The sequence below is a fragment of the Vombatus ursinus genome, unplaced genomic scaffold (assembly GCF_900497805.2).
Source record: "Vombatus ursinus unplaced genomic scaffold, bare-nosed wombat genome assembly UNPS02010769.1, whole genome shotgun sequence".
Classification (NCBI taxonomy): domain Eukaryota; kingdom Metazoa; phylum Chordata; class Mammalia; order Diprotodontia; family Vombatidae; genus Vombatus; species Vombatus ursinus.
This window is the reverse complement of record NW_020950547.1, coordinates 2,281,843-2,304,441: the sequence shown is the minus strand read 5'-3', so window position 1 is coordinate 2,304,441 and position 22,599 is coordinate 2,281,843. Positions and strand designations below refer to the sequence as shown.

Below are 22,599 nucleotides of genomic sequence, written 5' to 3'. Positions count from 1 at the left end.
TCTATATAATCTTTTAGAAAAATGATTTACATATCTATTTTGGGCATCCTTGATGAGGGTATTAGAAGGCTGGTTTTTGCCAATGATATTCCCCAGTAGACCACATCTTCATCATCTTAGGGTGGACTGAAAGAGGTGGATAGTACACGATCCCACTGCTTGGGGTGTGTTGACTGTAAAAAAGCATTTGATTCAGTGGACCAAAATTTCTCCATCCAACAAGGTCTATCCCATCTGTACATCAAACTTAAAAGATTCTTTGAACTATATAACAGGGATAATCTTTGGTGACACTGTTCATTAATATCAGGTGAGTAATAAAAGAGGGAGATAAATGCTCACCAGGGATGTTTGCTGCTGTCATGGAGGAAATACAACAGTTATAGTGAGGGTTTCTGGATGCTTCAGATAACATGCAGATAACATTTTGCTGGTTGCACAGTCTCAGCAACCTTCAAAACCTCCTGGAGTAGATCTAAGAGTTTGGCTTAATGACCTACACACAAAAAACAAGTGGATGAAGAATGTCTGTCGCTCAGATTATGACATGCAGAAAGATGGACAATTTTTAGAGCTTGCCAACTGATAGTCTGTTGTGCTTGGGGTCAGGAAGACCTGAGTTCGAATCTTGCTTCAGACACTAGCTGTGCAACCTTGGAGATAATATTAGCACCTTCCACACAAGGTTGTGAGGATCAAGTGAAATAACATGTAAAGTGCTTTGCAAATCTTAAAGCATTATATAAATACTATCATTATCATTCTTCTTCTTCTTCATCAGTATATATATTTTCAACAGAAAAGGTAAATAGGAAATTGTTCCCAGGAATAAATAAAAGGACTGGCTGTATTGCCTTCAGGAAAATACTAAAGGGAACTTTAGTGACCCTAAATTTTTCCCAGCCTCAAAAATATTTATTTAAAACAAAAAACAACACAAATATTTTACTGGTGCTGGTGTATGGCTGTGAGTTAAAAGTTAGTATTACTCAGCAGTGGATAGGTGCGTGGTAGATGTGAGCAGGCTGCCACACGTAGGAAATAAGGAGCTAAGCATTCAACAAGTACTAAAGGTCTTCTCTGTAATAGGCACTGGGGATACAGATACAAAAAATGAAATAATTTGGTTTTCAGGGACTTTAAATTCTAATTGGGGATACAAGAACATCTGTAAGTATACACAGAATGAATACCAGGTAGCTAGGGAGGACACTAGCAGTTGGAAGAATCAGTCAAGTCAACCACAAGGCAAGTCAGTAACCCTCTATTAAGGCATTGAGGTGGTGCAGTGGATAGAGTGCTTAGCCTGGAGCCAGAAGACCTGAGTTCAGATCCAGCCTCAGACGCTTACTAGCTGTGTGACCTGGGGCCAGTCAAAACCCTGTTTGCCTCAGTTCCTAATCTGTAAAATGAGCTGGAGAAGGAAATGGCAAACTACCCCAGTATATTTGTCAAGAAAATCCCAAATGGGTTCATGAAGGGTTGGCCATGACTGAAACAACTGAGCAACAACCTTGAAGTGTACACTCAGTGCTGGGCACTGTGCTAAGTGTTGGAAGATAGAAAGACCAAAACAGTTCCTACCATCAAGGAGTTCACATTCTGATGGGGGGAGACAGCACATACAAGGAAAGTGGGAGGAAAGGAAAGGCGGAGAAGAAGGTAGAGGTGAACTCTGAAAAAAAAGGATGTCATGGCGAAACGTATGATTGAAAGGAAGTGGGCTGGTCACATGTCAAGAGCAAGAGGTACAGTGGACAGCCTGTGTGTACCGCTGGTTTCCTTGAGGCGTCAGAAGAAAGTGAGGCAGGGAAGGGAGTAAGATCTACTATGTTATCTCATTTGATCCTCACAACAGTACTGCAAGGTGCTAATATCTTTATTTTACAGCTGAGGAAACTGAGGCAGACAGAGGTGCCTTGCCCAGTGTCACACAGCTAATAAGTATCTTAATCTGGATTTAGCTTAGGTTTTCCTGATTTTGGGTCCAGTATTCCATGTACTGCACTGCCTGCCTGAGGCAGGATCTCAGCATGTCAGGTGGATACCTTGTGCTGACTTGATGGGAGGAAGTAAGGGAGAATTACACAGGAGGATTTGCAGGCTGCATCCCTGGAAGGAGTATCTGTAATGATGAGCTCCCAGGTCTGTTTGACTGTGGGAAGGGTCTCGTGGTAGTCTTGGATTGCAGGAGTCATGGAATGCTGTTGTGTGAAGAATTCAAGTTGAGGATGACCCGGAGAGTAATGGAGAGGGTGCATGGTGGGTGTGAGCTGGCTGCCACACATTACAAAGAAAGGCAAACTCTAGGGAGGCAGGGAGAAGGAACATTGGTAGATTGACGCTGGGTTCAAATCCTACCTTGGATGTTTCCTCCCCGTGTAGCCTCAGGCATATTTTACCTCCTGGGGCCTTAGTTTCCTCATCAGTAAAATGAGGGGGGTGCTCCAGATGATCTCTGAAGACCCTTCTAGCTCTACTTCTGCGACTTTATGAAGAAGTGGTATAAAATTTCTCATCAAAGAAATGTGTTCTAGAGCTTATTTGCATGGTGAAAGGGAAAGCTAGCAAATGGGTGACCCACATGCTCCACTGGTTTCTTTGGGATGTCAGGAGGACTCTAGGAAGCCACCCAGGACGTTGAGAGAGCGCCTTGTTGGATCAGGATCTCTTAGAGGATGGGCAGGCGTTTGGCAGTATCCACTGTTAGAGGGAATACCTGCTTCAGTGAGATCATAGATCCACCAGGAGTGTTATTGGCGTATACTTCAGGGTACCGGGTACACATCAAGCAGGTATAGGATCAAAGATGATTGCTAATGCTGATCTGTAAAATGGGGATGATAATATTTATATCCTCTCACAGGGCGAAGAATGTGAGCATCAGAGAGGCAGTACGGATAGAGTGCTAGACTTGGAGACAAGAAATTCTGAGTTTGAGTCTTGCCTCAGATTCTTACTGGCTGGGTGACCCTGGACAAGTCACTTAATGGCTTTGTGCCTCAGTTTCCTCATCTGTAAAATGGGCTTGATAATAATAGCACCTAGCTCCTTGGGTTGTTGTGAGGATCAAATGAGATAATACTTGTAAAGCACTTTGCAAACCTTAAAGTCATATATAAAATGCTATTCTCTTTTTAAAGAATTTATTTTAAAATTTTATTTTTAACATACATTAAAAAAAAATTTGAGTTCCAAATTCTCTCCCTCTCATTTCTCCCTCACCCATCGAGAAGGCAAGCAGGATATCAGTTATACATGTGAAAACATACTTCTGTGTTAGCAATGTTGTGAAAACAACAATAGCAAAAAAAACCAACAAAGAAAAAGCAAGATACATAGAGAAAGTAAAAGTTATGCTTTGATCTACATTCAGACTCCATCATTTCTCTCTGTAGGAGGGATAGCATTTTTCATGATGAGTCCTTTGGAATTGTCTTAGATTATCTTGATCAGATTAAGTCTTTCACAGTTGATCATCGTTTCTGTTACTGTATACAATTGTCTCCTGGTTCTGCTCCCTTCACTTTAAATCTTCCCAGGTTTTTCTGAAACCATCCTTCTTGTCATTTCTTATGGCTCAATATTCCATCACAATCATATGCCAAACTTGTTTAGCCATTCCCCAATTAATGGGCATTCCTTCAATTTCCAAATTTTTTGCGACCACAAAAAGAGCTGCTATAAATATTTTTGTACATCTAGGTCCCTTTCCCTTTCCTTTGATCTCTTTGGGATCCAGGCTTGGTAGTGGTATTGCTGGGTCAAAAGGTATGCACAGTTTTATAATCCTTTGGTCATGGTTCCAAATTGTTCTCCAGAATGGTTGGACCATTTCACAACTCTGCCATAGTTAAAATGCAATTTTCAAATGAGACAGTAACAAACACACACACAGATGTGTGTACATGTATATTTACCAAAACCTTATATTTAGCAAACCTTAATGTCTTATGTAAATGTCAGCTATTATTAATCTGTGATTCAATGAGGATTCGAGTGATTGTGTCAGGTCTTTGCCCCTCAGTTACCCTCCTGTGGTGAATGATAGCAAAGTAAAAGTGAAAATACAAGATCTGGCTTTCCTCAGGACAATCATCTCTTCCAACTTGCATTCCTAAATTGCCTGTGGCTAGATTTCTGTGTGCTCTATGGGTGGGATCAGAATTGCCACTGAAGACTTGATAGCCTAATCACTACACAGCAGACTGGCTGGTGGTGCATTACTGTGTGTGCTGTGGGGAGGGCAGAAGTGCCCCTTGAACATCTCCTGTGTCTCTGAACATTGTGTTTTGAAGCCTGGAACTGGCCGGCCACTCAACTGGGTTAGACATTGATGGTGAAGAGCTGAGAACTTGTATCTGTTCACTCCTAGGTTTGATCTTGTAGTTGGTCAGAGTGTGGTACGATAACCAGTTCAAGCATATGTGGCAGAAACACTTTTGTTGTGTAAACAGTGATTGTAGATTGAGGGGTTACCTAAATTTGAGGGCTAGAGGTTTATAATATAGTGATGACATGAAAAAATGCTCTAAATCACTATTGATTAGAGAAATGCAAATTAAAACAACTCTGAGGTACCACATCACACCTATCAGATTGGCTAACATGACAAAACAGGACAATGATAAATGTTGGAGAAGTGGTGGGAAAATTGGAATACTAATACATTGTTGGTGGAATTGTGAAATGATCCAACCATTCTGGAGGGCAGTTTGGAGCTATGCCCAAACAGCAATCAAGCTGTACATACCCTTTGATCAAGCAATGCAACTACTAGGTCTGTATTCCAAAAAGATCATAAAGAAAGGGAAAAGGACCTACATGTACAAAAATATTTATAGCAGCTCTTATTGTGGTGGCAGAGAATTGGAAATTGAGGGAATGCCTATCGATTGGGGAATGACTGAACAAGTTGTGGTATGTGAATGTAATGGAATACTGTAGTGCTATAAGAAATGATAAGCAGGCAGACTTCAGAAAAACTTGGAAAAAACTTACATGAACTGATGCTGAGTGAAGTGAGCAGAACCTGGAGAACATTGTACATGGTAACAGCAACATTGTGTGATGGTCAACTATGATAGATTTAGCTCTTCTCAGCAATACCATGATCCAAGACAATTCCAAAAGACTCAGAATGGAAAATGCTATCCACATCCAGAGAAAGAACTGTGGAGTATGAATGCAGATCGAAGCATACTATTTTCACTCTTTTTGGTTTTTTTTGTTTGTTTGTTTGTTTTTTCCTTTTGTTCTGTTTCTTCTTTCACAACATGACTAATGTGGAAATATGTTTAACGTGATTGCACATGTATAACCTATATCAGATTGCTTGCTTTGGGGGGCGGGAAGGGAGGGAGAAAAATTTGGAACTCAAAATCTTAAAAACTGGATTTGAAAATATCTTTACATGTAATTGGAAAAAGTAAAATACTATTTACATGAAAAAAAATGACAGCTGACATTTACAGAGGGCTTTAAGATTTTTAATGTGCTTTATGTACATCACCCCATTTGGTCCTTACAACAGCTGTGTGGGGTAGGTGGTATTATTATTCCCATTTTCCAGATGGGACATGGTCTCAGAAAAGTTAAATGATGTTCCCTAGGTTGTTTGATTTGTCATAAATTGTGGGTGTGGGCTCTTCATATTTAAAATTTGTCATGATCATTGGATTTATAGCTCCAAAGAGACCTAGGAATTAACCCTTTCAGTTTATACATGAGAAAACTGAGGCCCAGAGAAGTGACATATGATATCTGGACTCAGAGAAGCACAGGATTGCTTGGGTAGGAGTAAATAGAAGTTCTGTGTACTAAACCACGTGGCTCAGGGAAGACAGTTGAGGACTTCATAAGGCCAAATATGATTATTTTGAACATGCTTCTGTGTATTCTGAATCCCAGGAAGGGAGGGAAATAGGGACCCATGCTGCAAAGAGGGGACATCCTGCCTGGTCCTGGCAGATTGATGGTGGACAATAGCAAAGAGAGTGAATCTGAGACCCACCCAGACAGAGAAGAATCTTTGTCTTCCAGAGACCAAGAGAATTGTAAAAGAAGTAATTATGTCCTTGGGCTGGGAGAAAGAAAAGGTGGATTCTGAAGAATCGTTGTGACCCTCTAATGGGGCACAGAGGAAGAGGAATGGATGAAGAGGAGAGCTTAGAAATCACTGTTTAACTTCTAACTCACTTCACATGAAAGTATACTCATCATCAGCAGACATGAAAATGAGGACCCCTTGAGAAAGAAAGAAGATTGGGGAAAAGCTGGAGGTAACACAGGGAGGGGAAAAGTCCCCACTTTTATGTTCAGTTTAGGGCAGGAAAAAAACTTCAGTTTGGGAATCTGGTGGGGAGAGCCTTTTATTTAGTGAGTGGTCTATGTGCCAGGGGTGTGGACACATGTGTTTTGTTGCAGGCATAGTGAAGAGAGCATTGGGAGTTGCATGATGCGGGTTGGAGTCCTAGATTTGTCTGTCTGTCACTGTGTGACCTAGGGCAAGTCTCTTTTCCTCTCAGATTCTCAGTTTCCTCATTTGTAAAATGAGATAATTATACCAACTTCACAATGTAATTCTGTTTGGTGAGGATCAAATGGGTACATATGTAAAACTTTTTGGAATTGTAAAGCTCTCTACTTATGTCAGCTATTTTCATTTTCAAAAATAGATTTTTATTTGTCTTTTGTTTTTACATTGCTCAGATTTCCACTGTATTTTTCCCCTTCCCAGAGAGCCATCACTTATTAAAAAAATAATTTTTTTTAAAGAAAGAGGAAGAAGAAAGAGAAAAAAAATTCAGCAAAACCTGTTTAGCAAAACACACCAGAAAAAATCTGATATTATGTGCAATGTTCCACATCTCTGGATTATTGTATCTTCAAAGGAGTTGGGGAGGTATCTTCTCATTCTCTTCTTTGGGACCAAGTTTATTCTTTAAAAGGAAGCACCATTTAGTTTTGATTTTTTTGTGGTGGTGGTTCTTTCTGTTTTCATTGTATATATTATTTTCCTGGTTCTGCTTACTTTTCTTTTATCAGTTTGTGTAAGTCTTCCCAGGCTTCTCTGTATTCATCTTGTTTCTTACAGGACAGTGATATTCTGCTAGACTCTTATACCACAATTTGTTTAGTCATTCTTCAGTTAATGGGTCTTTACTTTGTTTGCAGTTCTTTGTCAGTAATTGTTATTAATAATATTAAAATCAAGTAATGCACATATAATTTTAAGTTTGCACAGACGTTTATTTCAATGAGGAGCTGTCTGTTGGTAAATCTGGAAGAAAGCTGGAAATATGATTTAAATTGTCGTTATGGGGAAGATGCAGCTTGTATTGTCAGTGTGGCATTCTTTGTCTGGGGCAGTTGGATTGGAACTGAGGCTACTCAGATAAGTAGTAGATGTCAAACTATGTATTAACCTAATGTTGAGAAACACAGAAAGGGGCAATGAGGTGGTGCAGTGGATAGAGCACTGGCCCTGAAGTCAGAAGGACCTGAGTTCAGATGTGGCCTCAGACACTTACTAGCTGTGTGACCTTGGGCAAGTCACTTAATCCTGATTGCCTCCAAATAAATAAATACTAGGGGCAGCTAGGTAGTGTAATGGGTAGAGCTCCGCCTTGGAATCAGGAGGACCTGCATTCAAATCTGGCTTCAGATACTTGACACTTGCTAGTGTGACCCTGGACAAGTCACTTAACCCCAGTTGCCTCACCAAAAAAGCAAGGAAAAAAAAAAAAAAGAGAAACACAGAGCAGAGCAGGGTGTTGTCAATCTCTCATGTTGTGAATATAATAATAATAATAATAACAATGGTAGCAATAATAAAAAACTAATGAAAAAAGGTGAGGTGTGGTGGTGTGTGTCCGCACTCTCTGCTGCCCAGGAGGCCAAGGCAAGTGATGGCTGAGCTTGGGACTTCTGAGCTGTAGTAGGTAAGCTGATCAGGGGTCCACACTACATCTAACACCAATTAGAGAACAAGAAAGTTTGGGAAAAAGCTGTGGGTTATACACAAATAAAACCACTGCATCCAAGATTAGGAGGGAAGCAGAAAAATGGGAAAGAATTTTTATAATCAGTATCTGATAAAGACCTCATTTCTCAAATATGTGAAGAACTGAGTCAAATTTATAAGAATACAAGTCGTTCCCCAATTGATAAATGGTCAAAGGATATGAACGGGCATTTCTCAGAGGAAGAAACTAAAGCTATCTATAGTCATGTGAAAAAATGTTCTAAATCACTGTTGATTAGAGAAATGCAAATAAAAACAACTTTTAGGTGCCATATCACGCCTATCAGATTGTCTAACATGACAAAACAGGACAATGATTAAATGTTGGAGAAGAAGTGGGAAAATACTAATACATTGTTGGTGGAATTGTGAAATGATCTAACCATTCTGGAGAGCAATTTGGAACTATGTCCAAACGGCTATAAAATTGTGCATACCCTTTGACCCAGCAATACCACTTTTAGGCCTGTATCCCAAAGAGATCATAAAAACAGGAAAAGGACCCTCATGTACAAAAATATTTATAGCAGCTCTTTTTGTGGTGGCAAAGAATTGGAAATTGAGGGGATGCCCATCAATTGGGGAATGGCTGAACAAATTGTGGTATATGAATGTAATGGAATACCATTGTGCTATAAGAAATGATAAGCAGGCAGACTTCAGAAAAACCTGGAAAAAACTTACATGAACTGATGCAGAGTTAAATAAGCAGACCCAGGAGAACATTGTACATAGTAATAGCCACATTATGGGATGACTGACTTTGATACACTTGGCTCTTCACAGCAATGCAAGAATCTAAGACAACTCCAAAAGATGCACGATGGAAATTGCTATCCACACCCAGGGAAAGAACTGTGGAGTCTGAATGCAGATGGAAGCGTACTATTTGTTCTCCTTTTCCTTTGTTGTTTTGTTTTATTGCTTCATTCTTGTGGTTCCTCCCATTAGTTCTAATTATTCTTTACATCATGACTAAAGGGAAAATATGCTTAACATGAATGTATATGTAGAGCTTATATCAGATTACACACTGTCTTGGGTGGGGAGTAAGTGGGAAGGGGAGAAAATTTAAAACTCAAAATCTTATGGAAGTCAATGTTGAAAACTAAAAATAAATAAATTATCAAAAAAAAGAAAAAAAAACCTGTGGGTCCCACCACCAGGTAGTGGTGGGACTTCAGGCTGCTTAAGCAGGGGTGAACTAACCCAAGTTGGAAATGGAACAGGGCAAAGCTCCCATGCGAATGAGTAGTGGGATTGAGCCCATGAGTAGTTGCTGCACTTCCAGCATGAGTGAGATAGGGAGATCCAGTCTCTGCCCTTTGCCTTCTCTAAAATGAGAAGGATGGGATAATATAATATAGTCTAGGTTCTTGCCATCAGGAATTAGGGAAAGTTACCCTTCAGAATCCCAGACCAAGTGTTAATGCGGATTCCAATGAGCACAGTGCCTGGCACATGGCAGGTGCTTGATTAACTGATCATGCAAGAGAATGGTAGAAACTATGTGACATGTTACTGAAATTGCAAAAATGAGCTCCTGTCAATTCCTAGAAAGATAAGATTCAGAGGACAGAAGCTTCCTATTCTTCATAAATAAACAGGTTGATAATCCAACAGATCAGCTGTACTGGAACCTCCCCCAGAGCATTATTCTACACAAAACTGTTGTTACTTACAGTTGCCCATGGATCCATCCTTTTTTAATGGCTTTTGCACGACTGAAGTCTCACAATCTCTACACTGTGGAAGGAAAATCTTTCAAAAACCCAGCAGAAGAAATTAAACTGTGTGGGAACAGGATAAGAGTATGCAGGTCCCCCCCCCCCCAAAAAAAAGTTTAAGGTATCAAAGCTCAAAACTGCACCATGACTTTTGGAACACTGTATATCATCCCTGTCATCCAGCCAGCTACTGAACTTGCTCCAAAAATGGTTTCTAGTGAGCTTACAAGTGATGGGCCCATCTTAACAGTTTGAGCCTTGATGTATTTACAAAAACGTCTTTGTGTCTGCCATTCCATAGAATGCTAAATATGTAAGAGAATAACAGAATAATGACTTGTCCTCTTCTTTTTCCACCTGGACTTATCAAACAAGATGAAGAGAAACAAGATGATTTCTCAAATCAAGGTCAAATGGTAGCTTTCTGAGGGACCTGTTAGATTGGAAAAAAAATGTTACTCTCTCAAATGGGTTAGAAATCTTTAAAAACTCACCAAGAATTGGAATGGTAGAACTATGCACAAGGCTCAAAACTTGTCTGCTACTTTTAAATAAAAGTTCACTATTAGATGGATAGTTTGAATAAGAACACAAGAGTGTTTGTGTAGACAAAGAATATTCTGTTTTTTTTAAAGGTCATGTAATTTTTTTTTGATTCTTCTAAAAAGAATATGAAAATTTTGTGATCTTTTCTGTGTGTATGGGAATGATTTCCTGTTGACTCTAAGCATATAAGATATCAGAGAAAAAAGCCATTTAGCCAATAGTTGGTGAGCAAAAGCGTTAAGGAAGAGAACCCAGGGAACAGAAGTTGCTTCTATGATGTTCACCTGATTGTTTTGTGAAAAATGCTAAAAGGAGTTTACCCTCGATTTTCTGTGGATTGTTTGCAAATTGAACATTTTAGCTGAAACTTTGTGGCAGTGTGCCTGTTGGTGTGATTAGAAATGTATTGGTGTAGAGACTGAACCTGATATCTTTGAGACTGTGAACTTTAGGGTGAGGAAACTCCTTCCTCCAGTGCATGGCAGCACCGTCTCTGCTCTCCAATTTAGGGTTTTATGAGAGTTGCCCAGGGGTTAAATGACTTGTCCAGGGCCCCTTAGCCTTCAGAGCAGGACTTGACTCCTCCTGGTTATGAGAGATGCTCTCTCTCTACCCTGTCATGCTGCCTCTCAGTGTGATTAGAAAATGAGTTCTAAATGAAGGAGTTTTTATTAATGCTTGAATAATTTGGGACTGGGTTCAAGATGTCCTGGAAGTTTTTTTAAAAGGGTCTTTTTTATTTTCTCTCCCACCTGTATGTTGAAGTCTTTCAGGAGAATATTTCTTTTGAACTGCTTTGTATAAAATGCTACTTTGTTTTCTGAGTAAACTTTCTCGTTCTCCTCAGACTTGTGTCCGAGACAGAGCCCTTCGCTCCATTCTGGCTGTTAGAAAAGTTAGCAAAGAATATGCCCAAAAGGCTGTGGATGAAGTTTTTGAATCCTGCTTTAATGACCATGAGCCCTTTGGCAGGATACCACACAGCAAAAGCGATGCAAAGCACGCCCATCGAGACTTTCAGAACCGGGATCGCTATTATTCAAATGTATGAAGACCATGGGGGGCATCTTGTGTTCAATAATTACAGCGTTCGTGAAGAAAATGCGGTTCATAGCCTGACATGTTAAAATTAATATGTAAGTATGGATCCACATACAACAGAGGTAAATGCCATTTGTTGGTCAGAGAAATGAACAGCAAGGCAGAAATGAAACTGCCTTGGATTTTTGGATGTTTTTAAGCCTCAAGGCAGGGATTTTTCTTTTTTGCCTTTTCAGAGGTTAGTATTTGTGATATTGCCTTCTTATGGCAAATAAAAGAGATTTGAGAATTTTCTACAGCTGTGGTGGTGGTATTCTTTAATATATGTGATTATTTAAAAATTTGTTCTAAAACCTCCTGTGAGGTACATTCACTTCTCTGTGGTGTGAGTGGGTTGGCCAGTGGTAGAATTTCCATTTTATAAGTGAAAGAGTAATTATATTATTGGACTGATTCCCTATTACTCCCATAGAAGCTATTCTAAACCTCTCCTCAAGTTTCCTACACCTCTCTCTACCTTCACCCTTGCAGCTGAACACCTCACATCTTACTTTACTGGGAAAATAGAGACCAGTCTTGTGAGCTCCTTCTTTTAATCTCAAAATGCCTTGGTATTGCCCATAGGTGATATGTTCTCATGGGTGATTTATATTCTCCATATGATTCTTGTCCATGTCCTCCCATAAATCCTACCTAAGAGGGTTAAAGAGAGGAGATGAAGTGAGGAAAGGCCCTTCAGCATGCTGGGATGTATTAGTGACTTTGTTGGTGATGAAATTTGGACTCTAAAACTACAAATCTATGTACCTAAATGTCAGTAATTCAGAGATTACAAACCCCTCAGTGACCTATTCTATTGAAAGCCTCATCACATAGAGTAAAGTGGGTTTTCAGTATAATCACCTTGAGTTATATGTTTTCCTCTTCTTTCTTAGCAAATTAGCAGATGCTTTTTAATTTTAGGGCTTAAAAATAAGTGGGGGCAGCTAGGTGGCGCAGTGGAAAGAGCACCGGCCCTGAAGTCAGGAGGACCTGAGTTCAGATCGGGCCTCAGACCAAACACTTGACACTTACTAGCTGTGTGACCCTGGGCAAGTCACTTAACCCCAACTGCCTAAAAAAAAAAGTATAATAAAGTGAATAATATATCACTTAAAAATTCAAAACCAATGGGTATCATAACAGAATAATTTAAATGAAATGATCAGGGAATTTAGAAAATTGTCTTCATCTCCCTGAAGTAATTGTTGAATGAAGCAAAAACTGGTGTACCTTAAATGTTCTGTAGGTCATAGATTTAGAATTGGGAAGGATCTCGAAGGTCATATTGTCCATTTCCCTCTTTTTATATTTGAGGGAAATGAGGCAGAGAGAGGTTGATTGCCTTGTTTTTCTTAACTGTTTTTCTTTTTGCTTGTATTTGTATTCTTAATGCTTAGCATGGTGCCTGGCACATAGTAAATGTTTAATAAATGCTTGTTGACTTGCACGAGGACACCTAGGTAGTAAGTGGCAGAGTCAGGATTCAGACCCCCGTCCTTTGGCTCCATATCCCTCCACAGTTTTTCCTGTTGTATCACATTTCTATGATACAACACTGTGACCAACACTTCCACAGCATTCTGGGCCTGGAGTCAGGAAGACTCATCTTCATGTGTTCAAATCTGGCCTCAGACATTTACCAGCGGTGTGACCCTGGGCAAGTCACTTAACCCTGTTTGCCTCAGTTTCCTCATCTGCAAAATGAGCCAGAGAAGGAAATGGCAAGGCACTCCAGTATCTCTGCCAAGAAAACGTCAAATGGGGTCATGAAGAGTCGGACACAACTGAAATGATGGAACAATGACAACATATAGGGCTACTCATGTAGGGAAAACATATGGCCAGGACGCACATCTTTGAGAAGACGACGTAGACTTCTGACAACATAGGGCTTCTGATGATGCCATGTGCTCCTGCTGGACTCCACTGGCCATGCTCTGCTAGATCTTTCTGTTGGACATGTAGTCTTTTCAAGACAATGCTCCCAATGGATGCTGTGTGCTAGATATGCAGTCTGTGCTAGGGGCTGTTTTCTTGGGCAAGCTGTTCTGCTGATGGCTGCTCTTCCTAGCTCCTGACTTGAGCAAAAATGTTTGGCTCTAGGACTCCATATGTCATGCTCTTTTAGTTCAAAGCCAGAGGCTTTTAAGAAATACCTCTTTCAAATAAGCAGTTCTACCTTACAGGTGGAACAACAAAAAGCCTTTTTAAGGGGGAAAAGAAAGACCTCAGCTTTTTCCCTTTCCCGAGTGAACTGCCTTTTCCCCTCTTCAGAGACCTTTTATCTTCCCAGCAAGAAATTCTCAGCCCCAGGTACCTAACTCTTTAGAAAGAGCAGAAACACTTTTGGCTAAGTATCTAGTACTCTCATCCTGGTTCATCTTTTGTTTGACCTAGACTTCTTGGTAACTGGGTTTTGCAGTTTATGGGCCACCTCACTATATTTAGCTCATGGTCAACATTTCCTGTTGCCTCCTGATGATTTTAATTATCTCCTCCACTGATCCAGCCACATATGGCTTTTCATATGCTTATATGTCCACCCAAAAGGCTAAAAGGGCATTGGACTCCTTCTTACACACTTTCTACTAGAATTTTTTCCATTGGTCTAAATGAGAGTATTTGGATTTTGAGTTACTGGAGGGGAAGTTCTGTGTTCCTCTTTGAGTAATATCTAGCAGAATTCATTGCTCCTCTCCATTTACCCTACATATACTTTGTATGTACATCATTTGTTTGCCTGTTATCTCCCCCCATTAAGCTGTGAAGTCCTTGAGGGCAATTACATGCTTTACCTTTCTTTGTATCTCCAGCACTGAGCCTGACATATAGTTAGCATTTAATAAATGCTTATTGACAAGTTGAATGATAATACTACTTCTGTTTGAAAAAAAATAGGGGACTATTGCATACTCTTATGTCTTAAGCATTTTGTGTTTTATCCTGGAGGTAACAGGGAGCTACAAAAACCATTTAGTCCAACTCTTGACCTGATACCAGAACCTTTAGCCAAAGGCTACCTTATTAATCTCTATCAACTCACTAGTATGATGGTATATTTAGAGAACCCTAGAAAATTAACCAAACTTAATTGGAATAATTATTAACTTTGGCAGAGTTTCAGGGTATAAAATAAATCCACATCAACCATCAGTATTCATATATATATATAATATTACATATATGTACATATGTATGTATACACACATATACACATTATACATGCATACACATATATATCTCCAACAAAACTCAGGAAGAATAGAGAGAGACAGAGACATTTGATTCAAAATGCTTGGAGTATTATCTTCCAAGATACACCCAGGGACTATATGAATAGAATTCTTTGCAGAAATAGATCTAAATAAATTGGAGAAATGCTACTTGTTCATGGGTAGGTCAAGCCAATAAAATAAAATGAAAGTACTACCTGATTTAATTTACTTATTCATTACTGTGCCAATCAGACTCTCCAAAGAATTTTCTATAGAGTTAAAAAAAAATATGACCAGGGGCACCTAGGTGGCGCAATGGATAGGGCACCGGCCCTAAAGTCAGGAGGACCTGAGTTCAGATCCGGCCTCAGACCAAATGCTTGACACTTACTAGCTGTGTGACCCTGGGCAAATCGCTTAAACACAATTGCCAAAAAATAAAAAAAAAATTTAGAGGAAAAAAGAATCTTAAGGGTACTGATGAAAAAAAGTAGAAAGGAAAGGAGTAGTAATTATTAAAACATTTTGATACTAGTTAAAAAAAAGGTCAGTGGAATAGATTAGGCAAACAACATAGAGAATCAAACAAACACAATAGCATACTCAAAGACACTAGTTGGGCAAGAATTTACTACCTGACAAAAATCTGTGGAAACCTAGACAGCAGTCTGACAAATTAGGTTTTGACCAACACTTCACATTGTGTACCAAGCTGAGCTCCAAATGGATACTTGGCCTAGATATAAAAGGTGACATAACAAACAAATTAGAAGAGCAAGGAAGAAATTACCTCTTGGGTCTAAAAATAGGGGAAGAATTAATGGCTAAACAGGTGGTAGGATCACATAAGACTTATTATATAAAATTAAAAAGTTTTCACGCAAATCTAATGTAAAAACTAAAAGGGACTCAAGTAACTGGGAAAGAATCTTTGCAACAAGTTTCTCTGACAAAGGTCCAGTTTCCAAGCCATATAAGGAACTGATTCAAGTTTAAAAGACTAAAAGCTATTTCCCACTGGAAAAATGGTCGAAGGATAGGAATAGGAAGTTTTCAAAGGAAGAAATCCAAGCCATTGACAACCATGTGAAAAAATGCTATAAATCATTAATAATTATAGCAATGCAAATTAAAATAACTCTAAGGTGACACCTCCCACCTATCAGATTGGCAAAGACGACAAAAAAGGAAAATGACAAATGGTGGTGGTGCTGTAGGAAAAATAGGTATGGTATTGTACTGTTTGTGAATAGGTTCATCCGTTTTTTTTCCCTTTACTATTTTTGAATTTATTTTAAACTTAAATACAAAATAAGAAAAGAAAAAAAAAACATTGCCATGTACACAGCAGACCATAAGAGAGGATTCAATATAAAGCAATAAATTTCCATTTCAAGAAAACTTATATAATAAATACTACACATCATTTTCAAAGCTGCTCAGCTTTTATTTGCTTCCTTGTATGTTTCTTTTTGTTCTCTACTGTGCACTTTTTACTTAATTTTTTCCTCCTTTCTCCCCTGCCTCCCCCAAGAAAGCTCCAGTTAAGCACGGATATGTATATGTGTGTGTCTGTGTGTGTGTATATGTATGTTCACACACACATATATACACATATACATAACTATCCATAAACATACACATATATACACATATACACTCAAACCCATATATGTAAGACCACATTCTTCTTATATATTGCTTATTTCCACTTGTCATCTGTTTCTCTGATAGCATCTTCTTTGGAAGTCCAAGTCTTTCCATATTTTTCTAAATCTACCAGCTCATCATTTCCTACACTACAACAATATTCCGACTCAATCACATTCTATTTGGGAGATTGTCTATGAGAGTTTTTCCCCTGCCAGTTTTTCTGCATTCCCTCTATTTTTGGCAATATAGGTTTTATTTATACAGGAAATTAATTTTTTTATTAATTTATTTTGATTTATCAATAATCACTTCCATATGCTTTTGAGTTTAAAATTTTTCTCCCCCTTCCTCCCCACCACCCTCCCCAAGATGGCGCACAATCTGATATAGGCTATACATTTACATTCGTATTAAACATATATTCACATTAGTGATATTATAAGTAAAAATTAAAACCAATAGGAGGAACCATCAGAAAGAGGAAACAAAACTCAACAGAAGGAAAAAAAAAGCAATTCAACTTCCATAGTTCTTTCTTTGGATGTGGATAGCATTTTCCATCACAAGGCCTCTGGAGATGTCTTAGATCCTTGTATTGCCGGGAAGGGTCAAGTTTATCAATATTAGTCATCACACAACATGGCTGTTATTGTATACAGTGTTCTCTTGGTTCTGGTCACTTCACTCAGCATCAGACCATACAAGTCTTTCCAGGTTTTTCTGAAGTCAACTTGTTCATCATTTCTTATAGCACAATAATATTCCATCACATTCATATACCACCACTTGCTCAGCCATTCCCCAATTGATGGGCATCCTCTCAATTTCCAATTCTTTGCCACCACAAAAAGCTGCTATGAATATTTTTGTACATGTGGGTCCTTTTCCCATTTATATGGTATCTTTGGGATATAGCCCTAGAAGTGGTATTGCTGGGTCAAAGGTATGCACAATTTTATAGCCCTTTGGGCATAGTTAGGAAAATTAATTTTAAATAATCAAAATTATCCATTTTATACTTACACACTGCTCTTACCTTGTAATAAGGTTTAAGGTCTGATACTATTGAATCTAGTTCCTTCACATCTTATTATTTTTTCTGATTCAGTAAGATAATTTTTTAGCAATTTAATTAGGACAGTATTACATAAATAGATTAGTTAGGTAAAATTATCATTTGAAAAATTATATTAGCTTTATCTATCCATGCACAATAAATATTACTTCAGTTATTTAGATCTAACTTTGTTTGTATAAAAGGTGTATGTTTCATTCACCCATTCTTGAAAGCAGTTTGGGACTAGGACCAGAAAGTTCAAACTGCATGTTATTTGATGCAGATCTATCACTCCAAGGTCTATACTTAAAAAAAAAAAAAATCAGAGAGAAAAAGTATCTATATGTGCCAAAATAGCAGTTTTTTTCATGGTAGCCCCGAACTGGAAACTAAGGACATATCTTCCTATTGAGTAAGTGTTTAACAAATTGTGGCATATGACTGTAATGGGATGTTTATTTTGCCATAGGAAGTGATGAAAAGGAGAATTTTAGAGATAACTGGGAAGACTTGAATTGATGCAGATCAAAGCAAGCTGTTATTGGTTAGTGGGTCAGTCATGTCTGATTCTTTGTGACCCTGTGGACCAAACTGTCCATGAGGATTTCTTGGCAAAGATACTGCAGTGGTTTGCCATTTCCCTTTCCAGTGGATCACTGTTTGTCAGAACTGTCCACTTTGACTTGTCCGTCTTGGGTAACCTTGCACAGCATAGCTCATAGTTGTGTTGAGCTATGCAAGTTCCTCTACTTCAAGGCAGTGATCCAGAAAGGGATAGATAATTTATATACTGATAACATTATAGAGAAAAACATCTTTGAAAAACTTTAGAACTCAGATCAATACAACGATAAACCACCAGTCCAAAAAATAATAATTTGGAACATATTATCCACTACCTGATAGGTGAGGAACTTACAATTTACATTTTCAGCATGGCCAATATGGGAATTTGTCTTGCTGGACAGTGGAGATACCTGTGTGAAGGCGTTTGGTTTTCAGGTTTTTTTTTTTTCTAATTTAAATTTGAAAAATTTACTCAGAGGGGAGGAGTAGTGGGAGGAACTTTTTAAAATTCAATTTTTGGGGAATACAAACACTGTGTTAGTGGAATTTCCTTGGTATGGTTGGGCCTTTCTTTTTTTTTTGGCCAGAAAACTGACCTTTTTCTGGGACTGCATTTTGCTACCAAAGAAATGAGGCAATAGATGCAGGGAGTATTGAAGGAAGATGTTGTTTTATGTTTCAGATTATATATGTTTTTCCTCTTTGACCAAATGCTCATACCTTTGAAAGATTAAAACTGCCCTTGAAAAATTCTAGACACTCAGAAATCGTTTTTACAAAGCCAAGTTCTGTCCTCCAAGACTCATAATGAAGTCAGAAATAGAAATCAGCAGGAAGAGAAAGGGGAGAAAAAGAAAGTTTGTCCAGATTCAGGAGACCTGTGTTTGAATCCTGGCTCTGTCTTACTAGCTGTTGGGCCATGGGCACATCACCTCACCTCTCTGCCTTTCAGTTTCCTAATTTGGAAAATGGGGGCAATAATATTTGCCCAAATCTGTCTTGTAGGGTTGTTCAGTGGAATATACATTGTAAACCTTAAGGGCTATGAGAATGTGTTATTTTTGTTATCAACATCAGTAAACATTTGTTTAATTTCCATAGGGTGCCCTGTTCTTTAGTGGGTGCAGTGAATAAATAAATAGGTTTAGTTAATCTTGGGTTGTAAATCTCAACCCCCTTAGGTATAAAGTGCCCCCTGGTCCTGCCTGTGGGCCGGGCTGCCCTGATCTGTGTGTGTGTGTGTGTGTGGGGGTAGGTACTGGTGTCTCAGTGAGGCCTCAGAAAGAAGAGGTGCACTTGTTATCTAAGCAGCTAACAGGGGCTAACTTTTAAGCAGGGCCCACAAGCAGTGGTTATGCCCAGGTTCTGGGCGTAGGTCAGTAGGGGGTTGGTTTTCTCAATGTGAGGAGCGAAACAGGAAAATATATTTAAGGTATGCTCTCCCCCCCAAAAAAACAACCTATCAAAATAAACCAAGCCAACCTTGAGTTTTCAAGTAAGTTTGCATTTCAAAGAGGTTTCTATATGCAAGGATCTATTTCTAGATTAACTTGCCTAATGTGATCAGTGCCTATCTTCCTTTCTGCTGTAGCATTTGGGGTCTCAGTCTCATTCTTTTGAATGAACTTCAGGCCTGGACAGCTCCTGCCCTCCAGCAATTTCTCCTATTTGGGAAACAGCTGTGTTTGTTTGGTTGTGGACAATGAGAAGGGGGAACAGAACAGCAGACCCTTTCCAGGACCTGAAGTTTGATGGCTTGGCAGTAATATTTTATTTCAGTTTTCTTCCCAGAGGTCCTCCTCTCACTCCCCACCCCAGGCAGAAGTGATCAACATTTTTATGCTTGCTTAATGCACAATCCTTTCTTCCACACAACCAAACTACAGTCTGGTTATACTTGATAGACTCCATTATTGTTCATAACTGTCTTTACATGACTCACAGTCATGAATAAAGAATATAGCATATATAATTTAATACACATCAATGTCAATTCAGTTCTTCCTTCCTTTGAATGCGAACTCAAGTCTGTAGGACTTTGTGGAAAAAAAGTATTGTAAAAACATGGAAATGCTTAAATTTCATTTCACTCTTGGCCTGTACTCCCTCTTGTACCTATATTTTTACAAGTGAAGGAAAGGAAGAAGGAATAGTAAAGAGGGAAGTGGTAGATTGAGGAGGCTTTTGTAAAACTGTAGAATGATAAATTAGGGAGAATGATCTTCAAGGCAGAAGGTAATCCATTGGTTATAACAGCTACCCCTACATAGAAGTGATCCTGCCCTGCAGGGTATATTGGTGGTAATGTGGTACAGTGGAAAGAACACTGGAGTTGGAGTCAAAAGACCTGGGTTTGAATTTTGGTTTTGCTACTTATTGTCTGGGCAGCTAGGTGGTCCAGTGGATAGAAGACCTGAGTTCAAATCCAGCCTCAGACACTTAATAGCTGTGTGACCTTGGGCAAGTCACTTAACCCTGTTTGCCTCAGTTTCCTCATCTGTAATATGAACTGGAGAAGGAAATGGCGAACCACTCTAGTATCTTTGCCAAAAACCCCAAATGGAGTCATGAAGAGTTAGACATGACTGAAATGACTGAACAGCAACTACAACATTTATTCTCTACCTGGGTTCTAAGCAATCAAAGAGTATGATATTTCCTTGCAAATTAATAGAAATACACGGTCTTATGTGCTAATTAGCTCTGAGCCCCTAGCCTATTTGCAAATAAACCAGAAAAAACCCTCTTTTCCTATAAGCTTTTGCTCATTGATGTCTCAGTATCAAAACTTTTGACCTCATGGGCTTAAAACAACATCCGTGTTACTACTTATGCGATTTATAACAATAACAAATAATAAAAGAAAAATCATAATTATTTTACAATATGTTACAGGGAATAAAATTCCCAGCCATAGTAATTTCTGTGCCCTTCAAAAATAAGAGAAAGAGGCTTGGAAAAGAATACTCTTACCAATGCTTACATAGACTCTTCCTTAACTTTAGAAATTCAGTTTCTCAAGAATTTTTTTCAGGATATTTTCTCCAGAGCATGTGATATGCACAGGATACAAATTAAACTCAATTGTCTTGGGATATCCTTCCAATCATTTTCAAAGATGACAGTTAACTCAGTCTCTGAGGAAAAAAGTTCTCTTAGTCCAGGAAGGGGGAGGGGGAACCTGCAGCCTTGAGGCCACATGTGGCCCTCTAGGCCCTCAAGTGTGGCTTAAATCTAGTCAAGAGGCTGTACTTGAGGACCTAGAGGACCACATGTGGTCTTGAGGCTGCAGATTCCCCACCCCTGTAGTCCCTTCTCTCTGTACCCCCCTCATGCAGTCTCCGCCATGATAGTTAACTCTATTCAGAATGACGGCTAAGCTTTAACTCCCTAAGGTTCTACTCCCTCTTTCTTTTAAAGATCTAGTAGCAATGTCCAGTCCTTGTGAGAAAGACTGTTTAAACCGTGGTTACATTACTATTTCGTGATCACAGAATTTAAAATTGGAACCATTTCGCCTAACCAGTACCTGAGAGGAATTCCTACTATAACAAACCTGACAGGTGGTTAGCCAACCTCCACATAATGACCTTCAGTAAAAGGGAACCCACTAGCTCTCAAGACAGCTCATTCTACCTTCACATGGTTCATACAGCTCCAATTATTAGAAACTTCCCCCTCCCATGAAACCTAAATTTGCTTAATTACAGCTTCCCTATTGCTCTTGGTTCTGCCCTCTGAGGCCAAACAGAACAGTTTAATCTCTTTTGCATATGACAGCCTTTCAAATACTTGAAGACAGCTATTGGCCCCAACCCCTCCTCCCGAAGTCATTCCCAGTTTCTTCAACTTAGCTGACATGGTGGGGGCTGAAGTCCCTTCACTATCCAAGTTGACTCTCCTCTAGGTGTTTTCTAGTTTGTCAATGTCCCTTTGTATCTGTGGTACCTAGAACTGAACACTAGAACTGAACACGGTGTGCTAGACATGGTCCGATCAAGGCAGAATATACAGGAATTATCCTCTCCCTATTACTGGAAGTCATGCCTCTCTTTATGTGGCCCAAGAATGTGTTAGCTTTTTGGCCACCACATCATACTGATGATTTGTATTGGACTTGTATTCCACTAAATTCCTCAAATGTTTTTCAGCTATTGTCTAACTAAATGAGATAATATTTATAAAATGCTTGTTGTGGTGCCTGGGACATAGTAAGTGCTTAATAAGTGTTTATTTCCTCCCCCCCAATCATGTTCCCCCACATTCTGTACTTGTGAAGTTGATTTTTTTTAACCCAAGTGTAAAATTTTATATTTTCCCCCCATTGAATTTAATTCCACAGGATCATAGCTCTAGAGCTAAAAGGAAATATAGTTCAACAACCTCATATTGCAGATGAGAAAACTGAGGCCTAGGGGTAGTAAATGACTTGTGGTCTTAGGCAAGTTACTTAACTTCTCTGATAGTCATTTTCCTTATCTGTAAAATGAGAGTGTTGGACTACTGTGTAGTGTCTGAGGGTCCTTCCAGGTCACAGCTCATAGACTGTTGAAAGGTCATATAAAAACATTAATTAGTTTTGTAGCAATTTCTAAATGTTTAAGGTACTACAGTGTTGGTGACAAAAATATTTATATAGATGTAAATGGATTTTAAAAGGTAATTTCTGTGTTACTATTAACACATTTCATTAAATGAGGAAATTCTTGCTGTTATACATGATGA

General features: G+C 38.9%; 1 protein-coding gene across 2 annotated transcripts in view; it reads left to right on the top strand.

The window, feature by feature from the left end:
• The window catches only part of ATP23 (ATP23 metallopeptidase and ATP synthase assembly factor homolog), a 71,509-nt gene that overhangs the window by 20,451 nt on the left and 28,459 nt on the right, over nucleotides 1-22,599 (top strand). The window contains exon 5 of one of the 2 annotated variants that reach the window (XM_027855036.1): nucleotides 11,147-11,621. The exons of the other annotated variant lie outside the window; for it this stretch is intronic. Coding sequence (XP_027710837.1) covers nucleotides 11,147-11,350 — 204 coding nt within the window. The 3' untranslated portion in view covers nucleotides 11,351-11,621. Of the gene's footprint in view, nucleotides 1-11,146; nucleotides 11,622-22,599 lie in introns of those variants that run through there. 2 annotated transcript variants of the gene reach the window in all.